This window comes from Meleagris gallopavo, chromosome 1 (assembly GCF_000146605.3).
Source record: "Meleagris gallopavo isolate NT-WF06-2002-E0010 breed Aviagen turkey brand Nicholas breeding stock chromosome 1, Turkey_5.1, whole genome shotgun sequence".
NCBI classification, from domain to species: Eukaryota; Metazoa; Chordata; class Aves; order Galliformes; family Phasianidae; genus Meleagris; species Meleagris gallopavo.
In genome coordinates this window covers 47,620,305-47,641,203 of record NC_015011.2, presented here as the reverse complement: position 1 = coordinate 47,641,203, position 20,899 = coordinate 47,620,305, and the positions used below count along the sequence as shown (strand labels likewise).

Sequence of the window (20,899 nt, the reverse complement as noted above, 5' to 3'; positions counted from 1 at the left end):
GAGGAGAAGCACAGGCAGAACCTCAGCAAACCACACAAAAAGTTGCAAGTAATGAACAACCACCTCCACAAAGCCAGTGGAGAGAAAAGAGGTAATCAAAAGAGGACACAGACAGGAAACAAGGTGGAACAACTATTAAGGAGCAGCATAGCTGATAGTGACAAATATAGCTGACAGAGAAAGGAAAATGAAGAACTGGATTTGAACTTTAGCTAGGAAGTGATCACAGTAAACACTGATTACAATTGTAGCAGAGCACAATGGAAGCCAAAGTGGAGGAGGACAAGCACACCAGACAATGCACCCAAAGAATTTTGAGATGAAAAAAGGGAAAGGAAATGAAGAAGTAGTTGCAAAAGCAAGAGAGGCCACAGGCATTTTGTACACTTCTTTGAAGAATGTGAAACACTTGTGTCTACAGGTCACTGTAACGGAAAAAACCCTCAGAGCTGAGTCAGTGATTAAAAGAAAAAGGTAAAAGAGAAAGGCCAGCAAGTCCAAGGGAGATAAGGGGATATTACTGTATAATGCCGTAAGGCCAAGTGAAAGGGTTAAGAGGAGGAATGCAAAATTCCACTTGCGACAAGGGATGATCCTAACAGTTGAAGAAAGTGACAAAGAGTAGGCCAACGCGTACTCAGAAAATCATCCCATACACTGAAGGAACAACATGTCGAACAACATGCAACAACCATGTAAAAACATTGCTGACAATGGGATACTATTCGTCAAGTCTGATTAGATCTACTGGTACAGCCGTGATGTTTTGTCGGCCACAAACCCTTTGGAAGTACAGAAACACAAAAAGGATCACTGAAGAACAACTCCTCAAGTTCAAGAATTTGAGAAGGTGTCTGCCATTGGGAAAACAAGAATCATAAATGGGAAGAGACACCCTGAGAACGGGAAAAAGGGAAAAATATGCTAGAGAGATCCAAACTGAAATTACTGGTGAACTGCAAGACACATGAAAGGACAGTTACATTACAAGCAGAATCCAAATGATGTTGGAGATCCTGAAAGAAACTTTGCAATTATCAGAGATAAGAAATTCAGCACACAAACACTACTTGGTGAAAAGCAAATGAAATTAACTGACTTTATTTAATGAGAAGCTAGAAACAGGAATGCAGGCCAAATCAAGTTAGGGCAAAGAAGCATGTAATTACTGTCAAAGAACAGAGAGCGAAAAGGCAGAACAAGCCAGGAATCAAACTGGTAGAGGAGAGCTCAGGAGGTGGCAATGAGCTGCATATAAGAACACAAAGAGAAGATAAAAAAAAAAAACCTAGATCTCAACATTGTTTAGGGAAAAAAAAAAAAAGAATCTGAAGGCAGAGGGAAAAAGCAGTCCAGCATTTTGTACACGGTCTGGCCCAAGACAGAAAGCATGAAGCAAGAGGGTAAGCATAAATAAAGGAATGCAGCACACTGATAATGGTAAGGGAAGTCAAATTAGATATGGTTCTGAAGTGTCAGCTTCGGTCTCAGATAATCCATTATGGGTGCCTCCATCCACAACCAGGTGACAGTGAATAAAGCTCTCTTTGTCCCTGCTTTGATTTTATATTTCTCCTTATTCATTGTGTACTTGCACTTTAGAGAATGCCAGTTATCAGTATGATTGTGCTATAATTCGTACAGAACTCATCAACAGTCAAGCCACCCAAGTTCTATTCAATTTACAGACTTCTATGTCATTCTGCTTTATTGACATTAATATGCAGGAACCAAGTAATACATATTACAGTCAAAGAATAAATCATTTGGGTTCGAAGGGACCTCTGCAGATGTGTGATCTAAACTCCTGCCTAAAGCAGGGCCAATTCTGAAGCTACCTTCAATTTTGCAGGTAGAGCGAGTTGTTTTAGGATCTTGGGGTGGCATAAATGTGACTAGACAGCTAATCCACAACTTCTGTTGTTCCTCCTCCCTCCCCCGCCCCCCACTCCCAATCCCATATTTGACCACTCTCACTGTGAATTTTGTTCTGCTCAATATTGAACTGGAATTTCCCTTGCTGCAACTTGTGTCAGCTTTGATTTGTCCTTCCACTGCAGAACTCCAAGAGCAGCCCTGGAGAGCATTAATAGCTAATAGGACAGATAAAGAAAAAAAAGATCGCTGTAGTCACGAGAAAACTTTTGGACAACTGGAACTTTTAGTAGGCAATATGAATCTAGGTTTTTGAGGCTCAAAAATTCTGTCTGATCAGGTAGGTGTGGCAGAAATCTAAAGAAGGCCATCTGAAGGGCATCACTAGAGATTTATTTACAAACGAAAGATGATCGTTTAAGATGAGAGAAGAACAAGAAAAACAACATTTCAAATGGTGTACTTAATGCAAACAAGCAAAAAAAAAAAAAAAAGCCATAGTAAATTTCAGTACTCACCATCTCTCTTGCAATCTCCACAGCTTCCTGCAGCCCATAGAGCCTGCCACAGACCAGGTAGATCCCATTGGCCCAGAGAATACAACCCTCATGGACCCAAAATTCATTGCTGTCAAGAGGTAGTTCAGGAATTTGTAACTCCAGCTCAGTGCCACCTTCTGAAGTGGGCATAGAGGGCTTTGAGTCCAAAGGAGTCTTTTCACCACCACTGCCACCTTCAGTGGTTGCTTTTTTACAAGAAGCTCCCCTTGAAAGTGACCGAGAGGCTCCACTACAGTCCTCAGAGCGGTGCCGCCTCTTAAAGCGGGGATGAGCAGCTAGGCTTCTTTGTTCCTTCTGTTGTTGCTGTTCCTCCTCCTCCTCTGTATCTGTCTTGGAACCATTAGAAGCACTTTTGTGCCGTACCTTGACTTTGCTCTGCATTTCTGTGGCCCTCTTTGGAGGTGGGTTCTTGGGCAAGGTGGCTGCGTAATCCTGGGGGTAGAAAGGACCAAAGAGGTCACCCATGTTACGATAGCTGGCCCATTTGCCACACAGGCAGCAAACCAGATGCCCCAAGACAGAAGATTCTGTCACTACAGGGCCCTGCAGCATGAAAGTTGAGGTGGGCAGCACTTTGCTCTCCACATTGCTAGGAGGGGGTGTTGAAGACCTCTGTCCTTTCCGACCCCTCACCAATTTGTTCTGCTCCTCTTCCTCTGCATTAATGATTGTGCACACAGCTCCTAGTTCACACTTGTTTACCACGTGAATGTAAGGGAAAAAAGATTTATTCTTGGAGTCAGTTTTATCCACAGCCTGGGTAGCATATTTAAGCTTGATCTCTGGCTCTTGAGGCTCCACAATCGGAGCAGCCCGTCTAGGCTTCCGCTTCCGTGGCTGTGCTGCAGGTTTTCGCCGCTCCCTCCTTTGCCTCTTAGGTTTTGGCTCACCCCCAGCAACCCCTTCAGAAGACTGAGAAGGTACAGGTGGAGGTGGTGGGGGAGGTGGCAGTTGCTGCTGCTGCTGCTGCTGTTGTTGCTTCTTTTGTTTGTTTACGCTCCCAATTGGTCTCCCCTTTTTCTTTCCAGAAGGAAAATATCCCTTTGGAGGGAAGCCATCTGGCTTGGGTGAAATGTTTGTCACCTCTCCATCTTTTTCCTCAGGCTTTGGGTTTGGTTCAGAAGTAAACGCACTGGAGGGAGAAATTGTTTTTGAGTCTGGAAAGGCCAGAGTTCCACTTCCGCTTACGGATCCATCAGACCTCCCCTGACCACCTGACTTCTGAGGAGGTGGTGCTGCGCTGGTTCCTGTCCCTTCTTTATTTACACTGGCAGTTTCAAGGGTGTCTTTCTTGGTTTTATCATCCTCATTGCCTTGCCACTCTTCTGAGGATCGTGCAAGAGTAATTTCACTAGCTGTGTCCTGGCTTGCTGACCCCGCTTGATCTGACAACATCTCTCCTTTTCTCTTCTCAGTCTCCAGCCCATGTGCAGACACACTTCCTCCCTCAGGTCCACTCTTAAGGGATAGGATGTCATCAAGAGTGACAGTATCTGCACCAGTTTCAGCACTGTTGGTGGAAACACTTCTCCGAATATTGGGAGATGTAATTTTTTGAACAATTGCTTCCAGTTTTAGTCCTCGTCCCTTTCTTGGGGGCAATATTTTGGTCTTAGTCGGGCTTGTGAGGGAAACAGCAGGACAATTCCTACCATCAGGACTTGGCAGGTCCTTGAAGGAATCTCCCTTTGCAACTGGTTTGCCAACATCTTGGCTTTGAGATGAATGGGCATAAGAGTTGTATGCTTTATCAGCTCCTTCTTTTGCTGACGTCATCATTCGCCCTTTATCTTCACTGCCACTGTTCTTCATATCCTGTGGCTGTCTTTTGGTAGGGATAGGAGAGATGAAAGAACGGACTCTCCTCCTCATAATTAAGGGATTTTGAGGAGACTGGTCTTCGTGGCCAGGGAGCCTGAGCATGGCATTGCTAGGCTTGGGCAAATCCGCAGATTCCTCTCGTCTGTGCCCATCGCTTTCTTGGGGGCAAAATCTTTTTTGGTTGGCTGCTCCCAGAGGGCCACTGCCTTTGGCAGGTGTAGTCTGCCGAGAGAGGTCCCAACCAGATTCATGCGGCTGCAGCTTCTGGTTACTGTGTTTCAGGTCGGTGCACTTGCCCTGTGCACTGTCGCTTCCCATAATGCAGCGCCCAGGATCCTGGCTTCCAGTATCGTGGTAAGAGCTACCCTGAAGGTACATCATTCCATCCTTGTCATTTTTCAAGGGACTCCTTACTCTGTCCAAAAACTGCTGTTGTCTTGGGCTCTTCCTGGCTCCTTCCTGTCTGTGCTGAGCTGCAGCAATCACACCCTGAGCAGCGCTGCTTGCCCAATCTTTGTATTCGTCTTGCTGTTGCTGGTATAGCTGTCTCTTGTAATGATACTGGGAATTTAAACTCTGGTTGGGGTCACCAAAAGGATGAGGCCTAGCATTTGCATGATATGCTGCAGCCAAAGATGAGCCTTCTGAGTTCTGAGGGTAGCCAGAATGCAAGGAACCCCTGTTAACTCTTTCAGATAGCGTCATATGTGGGTTCATGTGATGCAGATCTGCTCCTGGGCCTCTGCTTCTGCCCGGTGACATTTTCAGCTTATCAGCAAGATCCTGAAATTGAGAAGGTGATTTACCCCTGCTGCTTCCAGTTCTGCCAGGTGCTCGTCTCAGCTGTGTTGATCTGCTCTCCTGCTGGGGAATGTAGTCTGGAGCAGAATCGGAGACTGCAGCTCCAGGGCTAGCATTGCCTCGGAAAGACTCATGCTTGATGCCAGCAGAATGACAATGGTCTCCTGTCTTTTTATTATTAAGACTAACTGAGCTCTTTGACTGTTCAAACTCTTCTTCTTTTATTTGCCCACTGTGAGCTTTCATCTTTGTTTCCATGGATACTAAACCACCAGGGAGTATTACTGACTGGCTTAAGCCAGGGGCAAGACGTTCACTCCTTCCACTTCTGCCCTCGGGACCCATGTGCCCCATTGGGTGAGGACCAGGATCTCTGACAAGCTGCCTTAATGGAGATATGTCACAGATCACTGATCTCCTCTCCGAGAGTGCTCCCCCTTCATGAGAAGAAGACTGAGACTCCATCTCAAACTTTCTAGCAATAGGGTAATCAGCTAAATTTATCTGCTTCATGTCAGGGGCTGCGCTGCTAGACTTCCTATCCCAGGGACCCCAGTGAGGACCTTCCAGGAGAGACCCCATACTTTTGTTTAAGAGACCTCTATTCGTCAATTCATTGGCTTGACTAATTAAGATATTGGGCCTCATGGCTCCCTCCAAACTCCCAGCCATCCCAGAATGTTCCTGTGCATTCCTAGAATACCTTCTGTCTGGATGATGGTGGTAACCCTGTAAGACCTCCTGTAGAAGGCTAGGAAACTTCTCATTCCTGCCTTTGCGCTCACTGTGTCCTGGAAAATCCCCTTTTTCTTGACCAGAAGGATACTGTGGAAAGCCACCAATATTTCTCTGTATGCCAGCTGCTATATTATCTTTGTAACTGTACCTTAAACTGCCAGGAGATTTGGAAGGTTCTGTTCTCACAGGAAAATTTGACCCAACAACTGCATGGCTGGGCTGGCTGTTCCCCTCTCCATTATGGTTAGTGTTATCTCCACTTTTGCTCCCCTTAGTACCTCCTTGAGCTTCTGGCTGTGGTCCTGCATGCCCAGCTTCCTTCGCTCCACTAGCACTAACTGGTGTCTGAGTGGCTGTGGAAACATCATCTTGTGCAGGTTTCTCTTGTCCACCTGACTTTTCTACTCTACCTGCCATAGCCTCCCGGGAGACAATCACTCCAACTGCCTTTTCATTCACTTTTGGGGCATTTTCTACTGCCACCACAGCTTCCTTCCCATCAGGGGAGACCACATCTTCCCTAGCTGCAGGGCTGGTGCTGAGTTTTGAAGGCTCACTCTGAGAGCCTTGTGCTGGTGAGGAGTTGGATCTTTCTAAGTTACCCCCCTTGTAGGTAGTGTCTGAGCTTGTGCTCTGGCCACTCAGCTGTCTCACCCTTTCCCCATGATCCTCTGAACTACTGGAACAGCCACCATCGAGGGACTCTGCCAGGGGGGACTTGAGCTGCTCCTCTGCCTGGGAAGAGCCTTCTGAGTTTGTGCAGCTGTCAGCCTTCTTTGAAGAGGATGACCTTTTGGAACTTTTTTTCTGAGGTGCCAAGGCATCTGAAAGCAACATGTGCTGGACTGTGTTGGGCAGATTGGCCACTTGAGAACTTAGGGCACTCAGGCTACTCAGCCCTGGATCTGTGAGCCTTTTTTCCTGCAGTCCTTCCAACCCAAACCCCTTGAATCCCCCTGCATGAGCATTGGGACTTGGCATCATAGATGGTGTAGGACTAAGCTGAGGCATCATCTGCAGGATTCGGTTTCTAGAACCCATGGACATGTTGCCTTGCCCACACTGGAGATTTTCTCCACCTGGCATGAGAGGAGAAGGGGTGGAGCTGCAGCTTGGAGACTGAACCACAGATGCAGCAGGAGATGGATTAGAGATTGGACTGAAGTTTTGGTGAAACTGCATCGGTGACCTTACAGGAACTTCAGTCTGGCTGTACTGTCCCACTTGACTTTGAAGAGAGAGCTTGGAGGCAGCATTTGAATACTGCATTACATGCTGAGGTGGGTGCTGCTGCTGCTGCCCCTGCTGCCCACTTTGGGGCAGCTTAGACTGCTCAAAGCTTTTCATCGGTTGAGTCTGAAAGCTGTAGTTTGACTGGGACCCATATGCCTGCGCATTGGAACCCACGGCATGGCCTTCATACTGTGACCCAGAATTCACGCTGTAGCTTCCATCATAATTCTGTCCTGACTGGCCAAAACGCTGTGGGGAGGGGAAAGAGGAGGACGAGGACGACGAAGGTGGCTGATAGTGTTGGCTGTACTGACCCACTCGTAACTGGTACCCAGAAGCAGAGGAAGGCAGGGTGGATGGACGCTGCATTGGCTGCAAGTGCGAGGTGCTAGAAGCAGACTGGCTGGAAGCCTGGGGTAAAGGCTGATGAGACTGATAGATCTGCTGTCTCAGCTGTTGTACCTGCTGCTGCTGGCTAGAAGCCTGCTGCTGATACTGAGCACTCCCTGGAGAGAAAGGACCAGTATAATCCTGCTGATAGTGGGATACGCCCCCAAGGGTCGAATGCTGTGTTTGAAATTGGCCCACGTGTCCCTCACTCCCATACTGACTCCCAAAGCTACTCCCTTGAGGGGGCCCATAGCTCTGTACCGGTCCAGAAGGCCTGCGCTGAGGTGGCTGCTGCCCTCCTGACGCCACTGGATCTTTGTTGGTAGCCATATAGTAAAACTCTCCTGCTTCTTTTCTGAAACCTTGGTAGCTCTGATGGCCAGAGCTCTCACCAGGCATCGCTGTAGAGGCTCCTGCTGCTCCGCGACGTCCACTGCCAGTACCTCCTCCGAAGCTCTGGAACATCTGGGCCTGCTGGCGCGGGCTGAACTCCTCCAGTCGGGACGATCCGTGCACTTCCTGCGGGTAGCTCTGCTGGTTTCCGTGGTAACTACTTTGCTCCCGAAAGGACTGCATGCTGTTCAGCAGCAGAGCAACAGCTCGAAAGCCCTCCTAAAGGGGGGACAAGAAGAAAGAAAGAGGTATAGCATCTGCATGTCCCGTTCACATAAATAGCATTGCTCAATTCCACTGTTTTAACAGCAATTGAAATCAAGTACACTAATTTCTATCTCTCTGCTTGCACCCTTCCAGTCATTCTCGGTAGCAAAAGGAGTCACTGCTTTCCAAGAAAAACCAAGTCCGTAGCCTACTACCAGCTGGAACATATTTTCAGCCCTAGTATTTTCTGCAGTCAGTCACTAACTGGGTCTATTTATGTGGAAAACAAGCTTCAAGCAGCATTTTGTTAAGCAGAGGAGAGTGATCCTATTCCTTCAACTATTTTGCTACCACAAGATTTAAAAAAAGATTTAACTGTATGAACCACACAACAGACTCAAATCACCTTTGGATCTACACTGTAGGAACAACATCCAAAAGACCACCTTTCACTGTGAATACAACTAGAATACAGTCAACATACAACCAAACAAAGCTCCAACAAGATATTCCAGTGAAAAGGCAAATATGAATCTGTGAAAAATCAGGCACCAGCATGCTTAAAGATATCTGCTTCATACTGCGTTCCTAACTGCTCCAATGACACCTGAAAGGCAAAAAGCAACACAAAAAGGTAACAAACGGTACTTTTTCCCCCAGCACCTGCTTTGTTCAGCATGCTGAAGAGTCAGAACCATTCCACTCTTTTGAACAAAGGGGTCTACACTTCATCCTCTAGACTTTTACATTACCTTGATTGAAATTTAACTGAGAGTACTTGTCAAAAAAGCCAGAACATATTTTTCGGAATACCATGTGTGCTACCCACATCTACATAATCAACTCCAAAGCAAAAGAACTTCAGGAAGGGCCTCCTACATGCTTCCATTTGCTATCCAGTATGAGGAATCATGATTCTTCCTCAAGGACTGGACAGCAGCTGCAATATTGTACAGGGATCCTGAGTAGGACCTCAAAAACTTGAGGCACCACTATAGTCATTAAGAAAGTGAAGTAATAACAATGTGTATACACTGTTCGCTGAATGTTGGTTTGTTCTGTTGTGTTTTTTTTAATTTATGCAAGAAAAAAAGAGTACAATTAAAAAACACAGAAAGATGAAAAAAGCACATTGTTTCTGGAAGACCATACAGCTTTCCCTTCCAGCAAACAAACTAGTGAAAACTACGTGATGAGAATGCTTTCTTCAAATGTTAAGACACGGTTCACGATCTTCCAAGAAACAGAACTCCTCAAATGTGAGACTTCCTGGAACATTTGCCTTCATTATGTCTTGTCATATTGTCAGGTTACATACTTGTCACAACCAATTGAACCCACTCAGAATTCAAGCCTTTAAGTTTCAGTCAAGTACAAGATCACCAAAGAGTCCCAAGAAAAGAGACATACAAAGACGACAACGTAGACTTTGCGTGACATCACACACTTTTCCCACGTGCCTCTCATCCTTCTGAGTCTTCCAGAAAGACAGCCGGTTTTATTTGGGTTACTATTCTTCTCTACAATCCCTTTCAGCTAACTCAGGAAGGCAGAAGACCCACTAACCCAAAAAAGTTTCTTTTTTTTAGTTGGTTTTTGTTTTGATCTTGCAGTTTATCTTGAGAAATAAAATTTTTTGGTCAGATTAACTTAGTCCATGCCCTACGTAAATAAGTAAATGCTCTTTTTTCAGGTCTCCTTCAGCACAACATATCATTTTGATATCTCACAAGCAGCTTGAATAACACATCCAAGCGGGATAACAGCAAAGGGAAAAAAAAAAAAAAAAACATTTCATGAATAATAGGAGTTAAAAAAAAAAATAAGGCAGCCTCACTCCATTACATCATCGATGACTTAATACCTATAGCATACTTCCTGTCATTAATTTACTAAAAATACAGGACTATTACAATTATTATTGTAATAACGTTTCTTTAAGGTAACAGCGCTATTAAGTGCACAGATCTAAGTGCTGACTTCTCAGCAAAACCACCAAGGAGAATTTCACAGACAAGCTCTGTTATTAGAACACATCCAGAGAGATGAGGAAGCCTCCAAAGCCCACGTGAATCCACACGAAAAGAAAAAGATAAATATTTATTTGATTAAAATTTTACCAGAAGGACTTAAAGCAACCAGTTTAGAACCACAGAATCACGAAGGTTGGAAAAGACCACTACGATCATCTGGTCCAACCATCAGCCCATCCCCACCATGCCCACTGACCACGTCCCTCAGTGCCACATCCACACGGTTCTGGAACACCTCCAGGGATGGTGACTCCACCACCTCCCTGGGCAGCCTGTGCCACTGCAGCACCGCTCTTGCTAAGAAGTTCTTCTCAAAATCCAACCTGAACGTCCCTTGGCACAACCTAAGGCCATCACCTCTCATCCTAACACTGTTACCTGGGAGCAGTGGCCAACTCCCATCTCACCACAACCTCCTTTCAGGTCATTGTAGAAGCAACCAGGTCTCCCTGACTGAACAACCCCAATGCCCTCAGCCGCTTCCCACAAGACTTGTGCTAAAGGCCTTCTGCAGCTCCACCTCCCTTTTCTAGACACACTCCAGGGCTTCCAAGTCCTTCCTTCGTAAGAGAACCAAAACTGAAGGCAGTGCTTGAGGTGTGGCCTCTGCCAGTACATTATCTCTGAAATGCAGGGACTCAAAAGAGTGGCACACCAGTTGCTGAGCAGAGACTATAAGAGACATAAAGCGGTCCGCAATTGTGGCAGACTGCTGTAATTCTCTCCTCGGCACAAGGGGCAAAAAAGTGTTCCACTAATGGCCACAAATTACATACGTTTCCAGCATTTACCAACACACACAAAAAAACATCTAAAGCCACCTCTTGTCATTCATAGGGAAGGGAAGATCTGGGTACAGCTTTCACTACACCAGTGCCCCAACTATGGTGAGTGAAAGGGCACCCAGCTCTGCCACTGCAGTTTTGTGATTCCTCTCAAGTATTCATGGCCTGTAGCTTTATATACATCTGAGTACATCCATTTAGAGATTGCAAATGACATTCCCTAGACTGAATTGTTTCACTCTGCTTCAATGTTCTTCTTTCTTCCCAAATGCCCCAGTAACCAACATCTATCTTCAACCTGGGTAGGAACAAGGAAGCGTACTACAAGCTCTCATGGGTGACAAGAAACAGCCTCGGTTTTGAGATCACTGCCCATTACTCAGAGAGAAGCAGCAGGTCTTCTTAGCTGTTTCATGATTATTTGTGCAACATCTAAACTTATCAGGTAGGTTTTCAACCTACGTTCTCCATGTGAAATTATTTCTAAGTACATCTTAAGTACATCTACAATGCAGACTTTGTTTCTTGTTTAATTATCTGAAACACCTCTGTAGAACAACTTTGTTAATGTGGGAGTTCCCTAAAATACAAAGCTACTGTATTTGGATCCTGCTGTCAGCAGGATTACCAAATGGTAGCCAGCAGCATGTAAATCTCTTTAAACAGCTCCTGCATGTAAATGCAACTGTCCAACCACTGCTGATTAAAAGGGTTCATCAGTCCTCCCACACGAAGATTACTGTGGGAAATGATTTTCTGCAACATACTGTGCTAGGTTTTTAAAATCCATATAAATCTCTGAACTTTTTTGTCCCAATTATCAAAGACAAATATAGATTTTCTCATGTAGTGCCAATGCCAGTGTAGTTGTGCAGCACTACAGCCAGCCAGCTCAACACAAGTGAGCTGAATGGCAAAATACTGCGGGGATATGCTTAATCCTTACAATAAGCCAATGAAAGAGCAAACCAAATCAGCACCACTTCATTCTGTAGGAGGTGAAATCTTTCTGCTTTGTTAAATTTTCTTCAGATTTGAGTTGACTACTGCGACCCATCTGTGCAGAGAAGTCTCAAGGCAGCAGTCAAACGCAATGCATTTCTGGTGATCTGCCCAAGACCTCTCACTTCCTAGAACACTGATCAGCAAAGAAAATGTCATCACAGACAGGTGACAAACACGAAGAAGGCATATTCCATTGTCCAAATATGTACACAAATGCTGTTTCTGTAATTATTATTCTTTCACATTGGCCATCCAGGCTTCTGATTAAAACAGTTATTTACTAAACGTTGTGCAAGAGAGATACGTACACATCTCCATAACCATTTCTAGTCCCCTGCCTGCACAAAAGCCAGCATTTTCTCTTTCCTCTCTCCATCACAAAGTTGCAGAGCACACACAACTCCTAATCTCCATCATTCCAAAACTTCAGCATAACTCCATAATTTGTCCCTAAAAACCCTAAGATCAGAATTAAGTCTAAAATAAAGTCAAAAAAATATATATTTCCATGAAGTGAGTATCATTTCCACAGTCAAGGCAAAGTTACCAAGCCTCACTTCTGGAGGTGGTCAGCTGCAACTTGCACACCTGAGCAGTGGCAGGGAACAAACTGATCTCGTTCCAGTCTAGGGAAGAATATCACCTCATATGCTGCTTTTAAGAAGAAAAAGCAGTTTTAGTTTTTTGCCTTAGGTGTAATATGCAAGTAAACCAGACAGTTAGCACTGCAAGAGGTCACCATCTTGTCCAAGCAGTAACATTCACAGTTCACCACTACTGTATGCCTGAAATACACGGCAGGTTTACTTTGTACCTTTCTATACAGCTGTTTCAGATCCTGTTCCAGCCAGAAGTTACTTCCACATACAAGGAATAAACCGAATGATCTAAGACACAAGAAACTCGTATATTGTCTCATTCAACTCCATTCTTCCAGAGAAAGCAGCAGTCACACCTGGCTCTCACCAAGACATTATTTATTCTATCAAATAAACTTCATCACATCACTGAAAGTTTGAACAGTGCACAATTAATTTTTACAGAGAGTGCCACAACATAGTGAAGCAGATACTTCATTTGCTCCAAGTCATCTCAGCAATTCTGTAACAATGGAAGTTTAAAACATTTAATTAATCGAAACAATTTTACATGTCTTAAACACACACATATGTAATTATTATGTATGCTTAAGTTCCTACTACTAATGTATATATGTTAATAATGTCTTGCAAAGCAGTGCTAATACTGGAATAGACCTAAGAACTGAATTTTGCCCTTCCTGCCAATGAAAACCTCAGAGGGCTCCTCAACCAAGGTAAGATTTGGATAAATCAATTCCAACTCGCATCCATCAGCTCACAGAGACACTATGCCTTCTTTACAAAAATGTCTGTACAGCTTTTCTTTTTTTTTTTTTCCTTAAACAGAAAGTCAGTAGATATGCTTTAAATCCAAACAACATAGAAAATGTTTCTTACAGGTTGAGTGAAGAACAGCTGAGCATGACAGAAGGAACACAGTGAGTTCTGTCAGTCTTAAGAAGGGAATGCTCTGGGGATTATTGAGCTAGATAAGATATAGATTCAGTTCTTATTTCATGCTTTTCCCGAGTGGCCACACACACAAAAAACTGTGCTAAGTCTGAGTCATCGCATCTTCTAGTCTCATAGGGAAGGACAGACACACAGGAACCTGGAGTATTCAACTGCTATAATAAAAGACACTGTATAAACAAACAAACAACGTAAATTAGCTCTTTGCGTGTGGCTATTATTTGATCGTGGAGTTTCTTTCTTAATTTTTTAACATCTGTATTTTGGTAGCACCAAGTTTAAACATCTAAACAGATTTGTTTTGCATCTGCAAGTTTTCCTTACTCCTTCATTACGTGACCAGAAGCAAAATGCCATCTCCTGTTTAGCTCTGCACTTTGATGGAAGCATACTGTTACATTTATATTCCTAAACATGATGAAAGCAGCAGCTTGACAAGAACAAAACTTTGTTGTAAGGTGGTAGTTAAGTTGGGGTGCTGTGAAAACATGTATCTTGAGGAATGTAACTAATGATCAAGGTTTAACGGAATTTCATCTGGTTTTAGGTATCTAAATTTGCTATTACGTTACTGTAGGAATTAGAAGATGTTCTGAGCAGGTTTGCTGGCAATGCTGACTCCATTGAGGGCGGAAAGGCCTTGCAGAGAGATCTTAAGAGAGCTAAGCAATCACCAAACAGATGAAATTTAACAAGAGCAACTGCTAGATTCTGCACCTGGTTATGCACCCTGGGGGATGAGGCTGGATAGGAGCCTCCAAGCTGAAAGCGATCTGGGGGTCTTGGTCAACAGCAAGTCAAACGTGTCAGCAGTGAGTTCAGGCAGCCAGGAAGACCAACTGTATCTCAGTGTGAGCATCAGGCTCAGCACTGCTGATCAGGTGAGGGAACAAACTGTCCTACTCTATACTGTGCTGCAGCGGCCTCTCCACAAGTACTGGGTGCAGTTTGGGGCACCTCAGTGCAAAAAGGGCATAAAACTGTTAGGGAGTGCCCAAAGGAGAACTACAAAGATGGGGAATAGTCTGGAGGGCAAGAAAAGCGATTGAGGGGCTGTGGTTTGCTCAGCGCAGAGGAGCTGAGGGGAGGCCTGATGGCGGCTGCAGCTCCTCACAGGGAGCGGAGGGGCAGCGCTGAGCTCTGCTCTGTGTGACAGCGACAGGGCCCGAGGGAACGGCATGGAGCTGTGCCAGGGGAGAGGCAGCTGGGGGTCAGGGACAGAGTCTGCACCACAGGGCGGTGGACTTGGAGCGAGCTGCCCTGAGCCGCCAGAGCTCAAGGAGCATCTGGACAATGCCATTAGACATAGGATTTGATTTTTGGGTGGTGCTATGTGGAGCCAGGAGTTGGACTCAATGGCCCTTATCCAGCTTGGGATACGCTATGGTTATTGGTTTTCTGTTCCAACTGACAGTACAGATGCACTTTAAACAGTCCACCAAGCGACTGCAGAAAGTCATCCAGCTTATCTTTTAACAGCCACCAGTAACAGTAAGAACCTATTCAAGATCGATTGTGTTTTATGCCAAACATCACTACAACTTCAGCTTGTCATGTACGGTCAGCCCTCTCCGCACCAGATGAGGAGGGCCAGCCTCCCACGCGGCTGTCAGTCAGGACACAAGCCGCACCGCAGAGCTGTGACCGGTGAGAAACGCTTCTGCAAGGGGAAAAAGCCCTTTCCGAACTAACAGATCCAATCCACTGAATCGTCACACAAACATCCGTACCAGCAAAACGGACGCAGCAGGAACTGCTTAAGTGCCGTGGCTACTGAAGAGCACTTGAAATCAGAAGTTCATATTTAAAAGGCTCTTCATTCTTACACAACAGTCAAACAACCTCAGCCACCGTTCAAAATGAAAATGACACTGAAGACTCCGTTTCTTTTTGCCAAGCCTCGCACCGGCTGATCACACAATCCTTATCCAAAGCACTAGCTGCCCCGAATGTTTGGGCAATTCATTATTGACCTCATATTGAAAATTCACCTCCATCCACGACTCCAACGTCTCCACAGTGGAACATCATACCAGCTTCTGTAATACAGCAAAAACAGAGCAAGCATTTCAAGGACAGCTCTCGATCTGCTCTTCACTCCTCACACACAAGAGAGAGGACATTTAGTAAAGGTATGACAACTCCCACCTCACCACCATCTTTCAGTTAAAAAAAATTGGCAGAGAAAAGGAGGAGTCAATTATTAATTGCAAGAGGGAAGAAGGAAGGACTGAATAGGGTTGCCTAGCAGAACTATTATCCATCCAAGCTCCCACTTTCATTGCAGAGATGAAACTACTATCACAAGTACTCAAAACAACAGCAGGTTAAAAAGTAAAATAAAATAGTAAAAACCAGCAAAAAATCCCACTTGCACATTAACTTCTGTAAATTGTTCATACCAAATAGTAGCCTCTGCCTTTAAGGTCTTAAATGCATTCTCTCTCCAAATTATGGCAAGTTGCTAAGATGGATGCTTAGGTCATACATTAAATATTAACACAGCAAGATATGCTGTATTTTTTCCCCTCCTATTCAAAGTATCTACACAATCAAACCTTTTTATTCTGATTTACAATGCCTGCTGCAACAAGCCTGTAACTAAGACTCCTGGGAACTCTAAGGCAAATGAAGGAAATTAACACAAAATCTCTATCAGTTACGTGCAGGTTTATCACAATGCAAGTTACACACAGTATACAAGAATTAAATCCACAAATGAGGATAAATCCATTGTTGAGGATCACACAATCTAGTTACATTACACGCAAAAACATCAACATCAGGTAGAGATAACCTCAGACTACTAAAATCAGTCGCCATCCAATTCCATTAAGGCTGTACTCAAATTATTTCTTCCATGCTTTTTACCAATAATCTTTACTCCTTGAAGATAGCACAAGAAATTTAGCTATGCATTGGAACTCTCAAGTTTCACTAGCCTATTAGACTTCCTCCCAGATTGGTACTTTATCCTTGCCCTGAAACAAAAAGATGCAAGAGTAATTTGCCTATGCAAGGTTTGCAAATACTTTCAATACTTTTTTGACTTTCACAATGAAAAACAACCAAGTTGTCTTCCCGTCTCCTTCAGCCTACCTCCTTTAAACAACACTTGGCTCATTCCTCCAACCCCTTGGGTTCCACAGTATCTCCCTCATGCTGAAGCCAAAAGTTGAAGCAGATCTATTAGTACAGTGTTATCTCCTAAAAAGCAACTAACAGGCAGAAATTTAGATTGCACCCCCTATTACAGGGAGACAGGTGAAACAGTTCATACTAGTACTTCAAATATTCAACAAAAAGATGACTTCAGTGTCCACACTACTTGCAGGATTTCCAGCTGTCTCCTGCCTTTCCAGCCTCATAATTCTCACTCCTATCCCTTCATTGAAGGTTTTCTTTGCAAAAAGAACAGATTTTGTGCATCATTTCATCATGCACCCTCACTACACTTCTGCAGGCATATCCACCAGGCAGGTGACCAAAAGGAAGCAGAGCTTCATAGTGTGCTGGAAGAAACAGGAATTAAAACAAATCCAAACCTAAGAATTCCACCACTAATCCTTAGCCTAAAGCACTTAACTTGGTTTGCTCTCACCAGCTTCCCACAGAGTGAATGAAAGTCTTCCAGAAGACCTCTTTCCATGTCTATTTTACAAGCATAAGGTGATTAAACTAATACCCTTCAGTCAAATGTCTGAAATTATATGGTATGAACTGAGGCCACAGTAATCAAGAAACAGGATACTGCATCCTGCTTCTTCAAATTGCAGATTATTAACCCCATATTCCTAAGCTCTGCTGCCCTAGCCAAAGGCACAGTGAATGACAACAGCAGCCAGACAACTCCACACACAAAAAAATTAATTCTAATGAGCGTAAGCAGTTCACAGAAGCAAAGAAGCTACAAATGCAGATCATCCCACAGAACAGGTCGAAAGCTCTCTCCTCCCCCAGCAGATTTCAGTATCACCACAGTGGAAGTGTGGGGCTGCTTCTAAAACTGTTGACAGAAATATAATGTTGAAAAGCTGATGCAGAAAGCTTCCACTGCAAGTATGCTGTCTCACACTGTACAGCATACATCCTGAAGAAATTGAATGAACTATTAAGAAGTTAACGGTTGAAAGTGAAGATTCTCAAGAAGAATTCAGCACTGAGAGGAATGAACCCTTAAATGCAATAAGAGGAGGATAACAAAGATGGTGCACTCCGAACATAATGTTTTGTAAAAGCTTAATTAAGATGGCAAAGTAAGAGAGCGAGCAGTAGATGGCCCAGCACTCTGAGAATCAGCCCCATCGCTCTGTGAAACTTGAGTTCCTGAAGTCAGTCATCCTGTATGTCGGGAAGAACAATGGGGAAAAACACCTGAACAACAACAAGACCAACAGAAAACTCTTTCTCCATCCTGCCTCCCCTCAAGAGGAGGCTTAATATAGAAGGACAATTAACAAGTCATACACAATGGATTACATATAATCACTCCAGAATGTTTATGCATTTGCAGAGGTCTCGCTAATTAACAGAAGGATCTTACTCCTTAGCTTCTTTCAGACTGGCAATGTACACAAGGATCTGGTCAAAAAAATTCTCAAGAGTAACATAGCCTAACAAAATCTTTATCCACGGAACTACAGTGTTCATAAGCAAGGAAGTTTGTTTTTTAATTCCTGCTGTCTGCCTTCAGGAACTTCCTGACCCCACTTCACACTGAGCTGAGGGATGTGCTTTTGCTGGGAGCTTGATGTAGATTCACTGAAGTCAGTGCTTCTTTTTCTATCAACTCCAACAGGTTTTTGATTAGCCTGCAGGATATGCATGTAGTTAACCCTCTTAACTTCCCCTCACCTCTTTCAGTAGTGGGAATGAGCAACCAACCCTTCAAAAACTCCACTAAGTATGCCCGAGACATTGGTTTTCCACAGATTCCACCATTCAAGCATACAGAAAATTTTGTTTCTGCAAGGCAAAAATTCATGACAAGTCAAATTTGTTTATCTTAACTGCACGATACTAGCACCATGGGGGGGAAAAAAAAAAAACACCACCAAAAACCCGTATTCAAACGAGCAATTCTCAAGAAGGAAACAAGTTTTGTCCCTGATGACTGAAATGCAGGAAGCAGAGCCACCCTAAGATGCTGAACATGGAAGAGCATGCCACAGGCACAGGGAAAAGATCAGGAAGTAAGACTCATCACCCAGCTCCCTGTGCCGCAGCAAACATGGTGTTGACTCCAATCAGAATGGCAGATGCTGAAAGTTGTACTGTGGGATCTCCCTGGCTCATCCCCAAAGCCAATGCTCTGCCACAGCTGTGCCCCATCAACCTGTAACTCAGCATCAGTCGAGCTCTCTTTATGCACTTCCACAGTAAACGAGACAGAAAAGCAAAGAATGTTCCTCCATTAAAATGCAACGATTTTGAGGGGAGGGGTAAGGATGGCACAGCTCATTTTTCCACACGGAACAACAGTGTCACTTCAGAGCAAGTCTCAGTGACACTCCCAGAACCCACGTTCTTCAGCAGTACGAAGAGAAGCTGCTGCTTGCTCGCTGTCACCCTGCCATACAAAGGCAATCTGCTCCTACCGTCTGTACCGCTCTGCCCAGCTCACTTACCCTGCTGTCTGCTAAGTGTCTATCAAACTTCTCAAGATCTAGCTAGAAGATCATTTTTAGCCATCAGTATGCACAACGCATGGGCATTATGAAGAACATCAGAAAAGCTGACAACATTTTGTGCAAGCATGGTGAAGAACGCGGAGAAGGGAAACCTGCCCTCTTCCACACATGCGAAGAGAGAAAAGGAAAGCAGCGATATGCCAAAGTGCACACCACGTGACAGAACAGTTCCATTCAAAGAAAAAGAAACAAAATCAAAGGGAGAAACAAAGCCAAAAAACAAGTTCTACAATGCTGACCACATAGCATTCACAACATTTCCCAGGCAGAGAGTCAGTAACCATTTGTGTTGATACAAATCACACACGCTCTTCCCATTATTCCAGAACTTTTATCCACGGGAAATACCATTGGACAAATCTCACAGCAATCCAAGTGTATCCAGTCACCTGATCGAAGGAATGAGTGAACTGCAGGCACTGAGCTGAAAGCTGACTAACAGTATTTCGCTGTAGTTCACAATGGTTTATTCCTTTAAGATCCAGAAGGTGCGGCAGCACCTATTTTTCTTTTAGCCTGTAAGTTTTAGGTATGTTTTCCAGAGTCATCAGCAATGTAACATACGGCCAAAAGGCATCTATACAACTAGGTCTGCTGGTGCCTAGCAGGTACTAGTAACTCGTATTTAGTTCAGTTAAAAGCTACTACCAAGGCAGAGCTTATAGCATGTATCTTTTACAGAAGAAGCGATACAAACAATACTCCCAATAAACTGAATGAAAGCTTCTAACAAAACAGTTCCCTGTGCAATTTCCAGCTAAGCACAAAGCTCTTATCAGAAATCATCTGAGAGTTGTTTACAATTAGATGACTGAGTTCAGTCAGACCAGTAAAAACTCTCCAAAATACATCACCGTGTTCTAGCATGGAACACAGTTATTCCATGTGCAGTTATTAGTATGAACACATGCATGCTGGGTGCTTACAAAGAAGAGGGGAAGTGATTTTCCTTGCCTTTTTTTTTGTACTTGTTGCATCACAACACAGGCAAGAAATACTGGATTTCTCAATTGGACACCACATCAAGATCCCAAGGGGACTTTGGAGCTTTCAGAGAGAAAGCCCATAATGCTTTTTCTAACCTTTCAGTACTAACATCACTTATGAACACTGCAGTAGAAGAAACACAAAGAGGGCTGCGCAAGGCACGTGCATATCCATCATCTGTCAGTGAATCCAGCAAGAGGATGGTCGCGCTTTCTTCTGTCGCTTCTCATCTTTCATCTTAAAGAATCAACAGATAACTGATGGGGAAAGAAAAAATTTTACTGCAACATTAATGCTTTGCTCTATCCAGCTCAAAATTGAAGTCTGACTGCTCACATTCACAGGTGCAGCATAAACAAGTTCAAGAGCTGCTGTTTTTTTTTTTCCCCCCCTCTTCAAAGGCAAATATTACAGACTGTAGAACATCCCAAACTGACCTTACTTTCCAATGGGGCTAAACAGAATCAGCTTATGATTGCAGGTCAGCTTCAAACTTTGAGTCTTTGGTTTGGGCTTCTGGTAGATTTATTTATTTTTAAAACTGAAAGGAAACACATGTAAAGGCACAGAGAAGAAAACTGTATGCATTTCCAACCATCCCCAAACAAAACAGCACATAACTCAGTGGTAAGCAATAGCAGAAAGGCTCAGCTGAAGAAATCAAGGAATGGCACAGCTAGACCCTGTGATGTTACACAGATGCATGAGCAGCACTGTGCTCAACTGCAGAACAGAATCTTCTACATTCCCAGTCAGTCAAGTCTGACATCTAGGCCACAACTGTAAAGGAGTGCAGCTAGGTTAAGGTAACAGCACCAACTTTAAAAA

The 20,899-nt window shown here is 44.0% G+C and overlaps 1 protein-coding gene across 5 annotated transcripts in view; it reads right to left on the bottom strand.

The window, feature by feature from the left end:
• The window catches only part of TCF20 (transcription factor 20), a 106,422-nt gene that overhangs the window by 36,417 nt on the left and 49,106 nt on the right, over positions 1-20,899 (bottom strand). For 3 of the 5 annotated variants that reach the window (XM_010710305.3, XM_010710300.1, XM_003202323.2), the window contains one exon: positions 2,394-8,030. In XM_010710305.3, the coding sequence (XP_010708607.1) occupies positions 2,394-7,994 (5,601 nt within the window). In that variant the 5' untranslated portion in view covers positions 7,995-8,030. Of the gene's footprint in view, positions 1-2,393; positions 8,031-15,385; positions 15,405-20,508; positions 20,599-20,899 lie in introns of those variants that run through there. The other 2 variants (XM_019614448.1, XM_019614442.2) reach the window with 2 other exon arrangements.